We start from the raw sequence: 9601 nt of genomic DNA, 5'->3' as shown, positions 1-9601 counted from the left end.
ACCTAGACGGATTGTAGACCAACCTAGACGGAAATTTCCGTCTAGGTTGGTCGTTTTTCTACTAGTGAGAAAATAGTACGGCAACCACGCACACAAATATTTTCTCTGAATATCCAAGAAATGCCTGGTTAGTGACAGAAATGAATGAGAGAGGTAGCGAGAACAAGAAAGCAGATGAACCGTCGAAAGAGTTTTAACTCTCTTAAACATAACTTTTCGACTTTATGCAAACTCATAGATCCTGAAAGTACAGGCATATAGTGGAGTTTGAGTTAGCCATCACGGACCTAAACTACACTGGTTGCTCTCAAACAAAGGAAACCACCACCATACTTTTCTGACCATAAAGCATACTGACACACATCTCATACTTTAAACAAAGAAATGAGATCGAAACTTTACACTGACAGCTAGCTGACTGGAAACTGAAGAAATTATTTCATCTTACTTTCTAAAGCCAGAAAATAATGAAGATCACAACCAAAGTCTTTTTAATCCAAGATGAAGACGATCTCTTTGGTAGGGGTGTGCAACGGTCGGCTCGGTTCGGTTTTTGCCAAAATTTGAACAACCGAACCGAACCGCATATTATTCAAAACCGAACCGAACTGTTGCAAGTCGGTTCGGTGCAGTCCTGTTCGGTTTGTTCGGTTCTAATTTCATCAAACTTCTTATCAAACAACAAACTGTGTTAAAGAAAAAAAAGATATCAACAAAGTAGGAGATTATGAAGCATTAAACATTAATATAATGATATTGTTTTCAACCTATAATGATTCAAAAAATGAGTTTAAGGTTTGAATCTTTGACTCTTTGGAGACGGGTCGGGTAACGTTTGAGATCAGGATAGGTAGTATTGCACTATATTCGGTCGGTTCGGGTCGGTTCAGGTTGAAAAGTTTTCAAACCGACCCGAACCGCTCGACTTATAAAACCGATTTTTTCGGGTCGGTTCGGATCGGTTTTTTCGGTTTGGACCGAACCATGCTCAGCCCTACTCTTTGGGATGAACTCATTAAAAAAACACAGAATTAAGGAATGCCATAGAACACACTTAATTAGTTTAATTATTTCTCCATCTCATTGTAACCCACCACGGCGAAAACGAAAGGCAACCAACTCTTCGCTAAATGTCCTTTTACTGACGACTCAAGAAAGAGGAGGATTCCACATCAGAAACACTTGCGGCTAGGCATTCGACAACACACGAATAATAAGGCTGAAAAAGAAATAATGAAGCAATAAAGAAGCGTGTGCTTAGTTGTGGTAGTAGTTTGGATGCGACTCCTGCGTCTCATGCTACAAAAAGAGCAAGCATTCAACCAATTTTTTTACAGGTTTTTCTGTTTCTAAGATACAAACAAAACTAGAGAAGTGTGTTAGAGATGGAGATACATTGAATGCGGACACAGTTTTAAAAGTTTGGATGACTCAGGAGTGCTCAATAAGTCATCCAGCAACAACCAAAATGCTTCGGTGATTGCCAAGCATACGCACATATTAAGATAAAGCTTGTCAAGGTCCCTTCTATTATTGATTATGGTATCTCCAACATTAAGGAAACCTTGTCGGTTTGGCTAAGCTAAAGTTTTACCAATTTGGGTTTCACTCCCGCAGCTTGATGAGAGTAGTGAAATCAGTATACGTTGTTGATACTTTTACAGCTTAGAAGATAATATGAAGTTCAAGTGTAACGTGCAAGGTTGTAACCCGTAAAAATCATCACTCGTCGAGAAATATCAAGTGTCTGCAATGCACTCCAGTCACGTCTCACCGCAACAATAATGATAGGCAAGAAAGAAAAGAAAAGAAAAATCATTGCTCTCTCTCTCTATATTATGTCATAAAATTATTTCTATACATGAAATTTCACATCCCATGAGTTTTCAGTTCATCAACAGCGGAATAAATGCAGGAAAAAAAGGGAGATACATGTGTATGAATTATTTTAGCACATCAAATTCATTAGAGGTAGAAGTCACAACAAGCATTGGGATCACAGTGAGAGCTTTTACTGACTTCCTTCCTTAAAAGTTATTAGTCAAGGTATTGAACAAATTATAAGGAATAACTTCAGGCTGAGTAAGAACTTAAAAGGACAGAGCAACAAAGAAAAAGCACAATAATTCCTGACTTCATTAAATTCATTTTTGTTATATATAGATGTATCCAACAATAGGCACACAAGAACTGTTCAGAAGATAGGCCAGAAATAGAAGACAGTTCTATTATGGCCAATCATACTAGAATAACCCAAATACAAGTGGATCAAGACAACCAAAGCATTCACAAATCCCTTTCCCCTACATCTTTAATTCTGAGTGGCTTGCAAACTTGACCAATGCAATGAGAGGAATAAGCTTATAAAATAGAAACATGAAGCGCCCCCACACACCCACACAAAAATATCTTTAAAACCATGATATCTGTAAAAATAGAAGAATTGCCAGAAATATTCAATCCATCACTTAAGTATGGTACTTTTAGTTTATTTCGAAAATATGAGCTTAATGAAGTTATAGATGAAAAAAAAAAACAAATCAGACCACAAGAGATTCAAACTGTGAATATAATGGAGAATAACCCCAAATAAATTAGCATGTAGGCAATTAATACAAAGTTGTACTGTCAATATCAGAAGGGTAATCGTCTAAAGAGTCTTAACATGCTAGTACTTTCGGAAGGTGAGGTTAAGACGACCAGGCCTTAGATTGCTATCCTCAACAAGGCGCTTTGGAGCAGTGTTTTGATTAATGCTTGGAACTCCATGGAATATCCACCTTGATTTACCACCAAATATCAAAACATCACCAGATTCAAGCAACACCCTTTTAGCCTTATCTTCATCTCTTACATCTCCATATAAGAACTCTGCAGAGTCACCGATAGAGAAAGAAACAACAGGTAGTCCTTTCTGAAGGCTCTCTTCACTCTCATCCCTGTCCTGCATGAGCACCAAAAATCATAGTATTAATTGATACACTGAATTATATAAGGGAAAAAATAGCATGAACTATATGAATGTAAACAATTTAAAAAAGGACTGGAAATTTTTACTTGATGGAGGCCAAGTCTTCCATCGTTATTGTAGAAGTTGACAATGCAGAGGTCAGGTGACATCCATGGAAGTTCTTCTTCAACAATAGTCTTGCTATTCTTTTGCTTTATTACATCATAAGAAGCTCTAAGAGCTTCCTCAACAATTTTTGTAAATTCTTCTGGGATTCTAGGAGGTGTAGCTCCATCAGTTGGGCGCTTGTCATCATATTTTCTTGATTCCGGATCCCAATTTTTACCAAGACACATCATCTGCAGACGTAACTTTGCACCATCTCCATAACCCGGTCTATAAAATCCTCCTAAGCCAATACCAAGCTCTCGACATTTCTTAACAATCATGACCTATAATGCGGAAGGAACAAAGGTTACACAAGTTGCAAAAGAATTTAAGACAAAATAATAAACAATAACAGTTAATCTATCTTGAAAAACAATCATTTATAAGCTTAATTATGAGAGCCACTCCTCTAGAAGGTAACGTGATCAACAGTGATGATTTGAATCAATATGCTTGGTTATTGGAGTGCATTTCGCTCTCAAACCCAAGGGAATGCACCAACTTTTCAACCAAGTATAATGCAATGCAAAATCTTAAATGTGATACACTAAAATGAAAGTAGTTATTTCCTATAAACATGACATTATCAGAGAGGAAATGTTATACCAAAACAAAAGGCTAACAGTTTTCAACATTAGCCATGAAGACACTAACACATGTCAAACTCAAATGTATTCTAATAATACATTAACAAGATGAAGTACCAAATTATTTGAGAGTGCCTTCCAATATTCAAGATACAAAAACACTGTTTGCTTGGACTTGAAAGAAAATAGGCGAGTACCTCACATTTATTAATTTGTATTCAACACTGATACATGATATAAGAGTAAAAGATAAACAAGATTAAGTCAGTTCAAGTTCTATAGAAAAGGAAAAAATATGCACAAATTGACTGAAATTGAACTTCAAACCTGATTATCGTGGCTTATATACTTCTTTAGCAAAACCATTCCAGGTCTAACATATTCATGCTGAGGACCACCCTTCGAGCATTGAGCTTCCTTTCTTTTTTCTCTATTTATTTCAAGTAGAGATTTCTGTAATTTCACACCAACAGCACTTGGTTTTCTGCAGATATCAAACACCTTTTGCTCAGGATCACCTCCAGAACTTCCTGCACTATTTTTACTAGTTGACCTATCTGGAGAAATTTTTTGCCTCTGAGGTCCAATGTTTTGTGCAGATTTACTAATAGGACCAACAATAGGGGAAACAGAGCGTTCGCCATATATTGATGAGTTGCCAGCAGATACCTATGAATCCAATCCAAGTAAGTTAAGCATATCAAATTTTCCACATAACGTCCAAAATATAGTTTCAACTATATATCATGAGTCACAAATAAGTGAAATTTAAATAAAAATTAGATAGCATTGAAATTTCGCATAGACAACCAAAATATATCATATCAAGGAAATTTAACAATAGAAATCGAAGTAACGTATCAAATTTATGGCACAACAACCCAAAATGAAAAATGAATATCATCTAAAAGGTGTCAATTTTCATAATAATACACCACAAATAAAACAAACATTAGCTTTAATTGCTTCGTTTGGATACCATAGTGTTTTCCTTGTTGTGTTTTCGTAAAAAAACACCATGGTGTTGTGTTTTCTCTTAAAATGTTTTCAAAACACCATGTTAAGTATTTTTAATCAACACTAGTTTGACCCATTATAACATTAGTATTAAACATATTATTAATATATTATATATTAATTATAATAAAATATATTGTAAAATGTTATAATATTTAGTTTACATTATTATAGTATTATAAGTATTAAATGTAATGCAATATAATATTGTATAATGTATTATAATATTATATTGTACTTTAATGAGTTATATTATATTATAATTATTACATATTATTTTCAAATAATTATATATCTAATTATTTTGGTATATCAATTTGTTATTGTTGTATATTATATTAATATTTTTATAATAATGTTATTTTATTATTAATATAATATATTATTATTATTATTATAATATAATAGTATACTATTATTCATATAATATAATATTTTTAATAATGTTAATATCATGTTATTACTAGTATGTTATTAATAAATTAATATATTATAAATATTTTAACATTATATAATATATTATAAGTTTTTAATATGTTAGAGTTTATTAATAGTACTTTAATAATATATATAGTATTTATGATATAAATAAAATTATTATATTATGAATATATTATTTTTACATTAACATTTGTACAATAAATTATTTTATTATTAAAATTATTTTACTTTATAATAAATTATATTATTTATTACATAATATATTAATTTTTATATATTATATTACATTTACTATACAATATGTTATTATATTATGTTATTATTATATATTGTTATGTTATTTATTAAAATGTTACTCTAATATAATATTTTATAATTATTAATTTATTATAATTTATTTATTAAAAATTTAATAATATTATAGCAATTAGACTCAGGCTTATTGAGGCGCGCGGCCCGGTATTATTTTTACATTAACATTTGTTAACAATAAATTATTTTATTATTAAAAATTATTTTACTTTATAATAAATTATATTATTTATTACATAATATATTAATATTTTATATTATATTACATTTACTATACAATATGTTATTATATTATTGTTATTATTATATTGTTATGTTATTATTAAATATGTTACTCTAATATAATATTTTATAATTATTAAATTATTATAATTTATTTTATTAAAAAATTTAATAATATTATAGCAATTAAGACTCAGGCTTATTGAGGCGCGCGCACCCGGGCCGCGAGGCGCTTCGGCCTGGGGAAAATGCGCCCGCACGTGAGGGGGGCGGTGCACGCAGCGAGGCGCGCGCCTTGCGTGCGCCTCGCACGCGCCTCACGTGCGCCTCGCCACCTGCGTTTATTAACATACTTTTTCTTCTATTTTTTTTAAATAATTTACATAATTACATATTTATATCATGTAATATACTCTTTCTTACTAGTTGCTAATCTATTTTTATCTTTTCATGTTTAACCTATAAAAAGAAAATAATAATTAGTAATTTAGTATACTTGTTTGCTAATTGTAACTTACTTCTCTAATTAGCATGCTAACTAGCAAATTATGAACATGTAAATATGTAATTGTTACATTCATTCTTCATCTTTTCATGCTAAGTAGCAAATATCAATTAAGAATACTAACTAGAAAATTATGAATAATTATGTTTGTTAATTATATTTCTTAGTCTTTTTATGTGACAATTTATAAACATATGCTCATAATTGTTAATCACTTAATTTGATGATTTAAATACATGTTTCTTGTATCTTTTTTGTTACTTTAAAAATTCAGTTAGCATAATTTGATGATTTAAGTTGATATTCTCATCATTTTGGATGTAGGTAACTAATATGTTGCTTATATATTTTTGTCTTATGATGTTGGCAAATATTAGTTTGAGTTATGCGCCTCAATTAGTGAGGCGCGCGCCTCATTGTGCGCCTTGAGCATGGTGCGCGTAAGGGACTTTTACGCCCCACTTTGCGCCTTGCGCCTCGATAACACTGATTAGACTATTATATAATATATTATTATATCATTATTATATTATTATTTATTATCAATAAATTTTTTATTATTTTTTATTACTTTATTTATATTTTATTATTATTTATTTATTATATAATACTTTATTAACATATTAAATATTGGTATTTAATATGTTATTATATTATTATATAAGATATTTTATTTATTATATTTTTATATATTTAATAAATATTACTAATATATTAAATTAACTATAATATAGTATAGTATAGTATAATATAATAAGCATGTTGATAATAACTCTATATTAATTACATTTAATATATTATATTAGATATTATATTAACACGTTCTCAAACTCAAAACCAAAACACCAAACTTAAAACACCTAAAATGTGTTTTGAAATAAGTGCTGTGTTTTTTGTTTGATGATGGTTTAGCTCAAAAAACATCATGGTTTCCAAACGCATGGTGTTTTGTTTTTGGCAAAAACACCATGGAAACAACTAAAACACCATGGTATCCAAACGGAGCTAAAATTTTAACTTTTTCATATAGAAAACCAGAATATGAGATATCTGATATATATAGAGCATTGGGAGAAAACTAGATGATTCTCTTCATTATTTTGAGGTGTTTATCAAAAGTATAAGGGAGTAGTTCTAGTATCACAAACAAATTTTGGGACTAAAAGAATTAGACTACAAATGAACATATTTAGTATGTTTTACACCCCCATCAAACTGTACGTGGGTCTACCGAAGGCAGATAGCCAAGAAGAAATAGATTTCGTTGCAGAGAGCCTTGGTGAATAGATCTGCGAGCTAGAGACTGATGTTCACGTAGGGAAGGGTGATAGTGCCAACAAGTCCTGACGAGTGAAGTGACAATCTATCTTGATGCTCTTCGTTCATTCGCGAAATACAGGATCACTAGCAATTTTAGTGGTTGGTGTGTCGAGATAGAGAAATATGAGATCAATGGTGTTGGATGGTGGTGAAAGTACAGGGGAAGACATCAGAGCATAATAGGGGGGACATGGTAGACATGGGTGCGGAGAATATGTTCATAGTAACACCCGGAGGTTTGATGGGTGGCTCAGACTATATTGAGGTGTTATACACAAGTATAAGGAAGTTGTTCCAGTATCCCTAGCAATGTGGGACTAAAAGTATAGAATACAGATGTACATATCTATTATGTTCAACAACAACAAGGTAAGAAATGGTAGAAAATCCAACTAATATCTCGCTGGTCAGGCTTCATATAAGGTACGACAATAAATAGGACAAATTTTCAAAACCGACCACTTTGGGATTTTAATTGCAAAAAACGACCCATTTCAATATTATTTATAAAAACCGACCCAGTTGGTTGAAACTGGGTCGGTTTTTAAAAAAAAAATTCCCAAACTTCACGGGAGTTCAACTCCCGTGAAGTTTCCCAAAAAAAATTACAAAAACCGACCTGTTTTCAGCCCCTGCCTGAAAACAGGTCGGTTTTTGTAAATATTTTCAAAACCGGTCGTTTTTTGCAATTAAAAACCCAAAAGGGTCGGTTTTGAAAATTTGTCCACAATAAATACGCTTAAAAACGTATGTCATTGTTGCAGCACCTCATAGGTAAAACTAACTCAACCTCAATTTTGTCCTCGTCTCTAAATCATGCACTAGCAACTATCTCAATCAAATGTAAAACACCCCCAACCTGAAGCACATATCCAAAAATAAATAAAATTGGCAAGTGGGTGTTGTTGAAAGTCATCAAAATTAACCTAACATCACAAACAGAACCATTTTTGTAAGTGGTTACTGCTGACAAAAGATGTCAAGATTACAAAGGACTCATTGTGGCATTTCATCGAACAGAAAGCAAGCAAGCTTAAAACAAACTCACCGATCCGCGCCCGTAAGAAGAACCAAGCTTGTTCGATTTCGAATCCGGCGGCTTGAATCCCCTCATCTCTTTCGATGAGGAAAAGGGGCGACGATAACGGCGATAAAAAGGGGAAGAAAATGAGAGTGCAGCCTTGTGAAATAAGCGGAGACGAAGAAGACAGAGCATGCGAAAGGGAATTTCGAGAATCGATGGGGGTTTTATTGAAGGAGTTATTTTTTGAGAAATTTGAAATGGCGTGAAAGGAACGAAAGGATGGAATAAATTAAAGCGGACCTTCCCTTTCCCGATTCGGATGATTTTTTGAAAAGGACCGGTGATCGAATTGAAGGCTGACGGTCTGACCAAATTAATGGTTATTTTTGTTTTAAAATAATCTTCGCTATAAACGATGGGATTTCTCCTACAACTGAAGAAAAAGAGGAGGAGAAAGCGAGGAAGATTAAACGCGGGATGGAAAATCAATAAATTTGTTTTTAGGGTTAAAAAGGTGAACTAAACCGTCCTTAAGTTGGGTGCTTTTCATATAACCCCTTAAGTTTTAATGTGTCTCAAAAGCCCCTCGAAGTTTTGGTGTTCTATGGAAAACCTCCTTCAATTTTTAACGTTTACGGAAAAACTCCTAAAAACGTAAATTGGAATTTTCATCGGAAAACATAGAGGGTGTTTAGGGCGGCTTATTTTTTGTGTCAAACTAGCGTTTAAGCTAGTTTTTTTCATTTCTACTCGTTTGGTAAAAAATAAAATAAGTTAGCTTATAAGTCACATTTTAAAAAGATGGTGTACCTCAACTTTTAAAAAACTAATTTATAAGCTCACGTAAATAAGCTAGGTTTGACCAAACAAATGACTTACCCAAATAATTTTTATAATATTTTTATCATAAAAGTCAAAAGTCACTAAAAGCTAGTATAACTTATAAGCTTTAGAAAATAAGCCTTTCCAAACACCCTCATAACCCTCTGCGTAGTTTTATTATCCATCTGCAAATTGTGGTTAAAGTTGTTAGGGGGTTGTTATAAAATGTTGAA

The 9601-nt window shown here is 32.2% G+C and overlaps 1 protein-coding gene across 1 annotated transcript; it reads right to left on the bottom strand.

The window, feature by feature from the left end:
* On the bottom strand, nucleotides 2554-9017 carry LOC109850285 (alpha-ketoglutarate-dependent dioxygenase abh1-like). The gene is made up of 4 exons (XM_020420266.1): nucleotides 8571-9017; nucleotides 4033-4374; nucleotides 3058-3402; nucleotides 2554-2944 (listed from the first exon to the last, which is right to left on the bottom strand). Exons 1-4 carry the CDS (start codon nucleotides 8736-8738, stop codon nucleotides 2669-2671), a joined length of 1131 nt encoding a protein of 376 aa, XP_020275855.1. The 5' UTR covers nucleotides 8739-9017; the 3' UTR covers nucleotides 2554-2668.

The sequence above is a fragment of the Asparagus officinalis genome, chromosome 7 (genome assembly GCF_001876935.1).
Source record: "Asparagus officinalis chromosome 7, Aspof.V1, whole genome shotgun sequence".
Taxonomy (NCBI): domain Eukaryota; kingdom Viridiplantae; phylum Streptophyta; class Magnoliopsida; order Asparagales; family Asparagaceae; genus Asparagus; species Asparagus officinalis.
This window is presented reverse-complemented; position numbering and strand designations above follow the sequence as displayed.

Bases quoted from the DNA above. Each gene is read 5' to 3' on its own strand.
- LOC109850285 (XM_020420266.1), bottom strand. From the start codon at position 8,738: ATGCTCTGTCTTCTTCGTCTCCGCTTATTTCACAAGGCTGCACTCTCA. The intron at 4,375-8,570 runs GTGAGTTTGTTT...TTGGATTCATAG, and splicing joins CTTCTTACGGGCGCGGATCG to GTATCTGCTGGCAACTCATC. The intron at 2,945-3,057 runs GTAAAAATTTCC...GTGCTCATGCAG, and splicing joins GAAGACTTGGCCTCCATCAA to GACAGGGATGAGAGTGAAGA.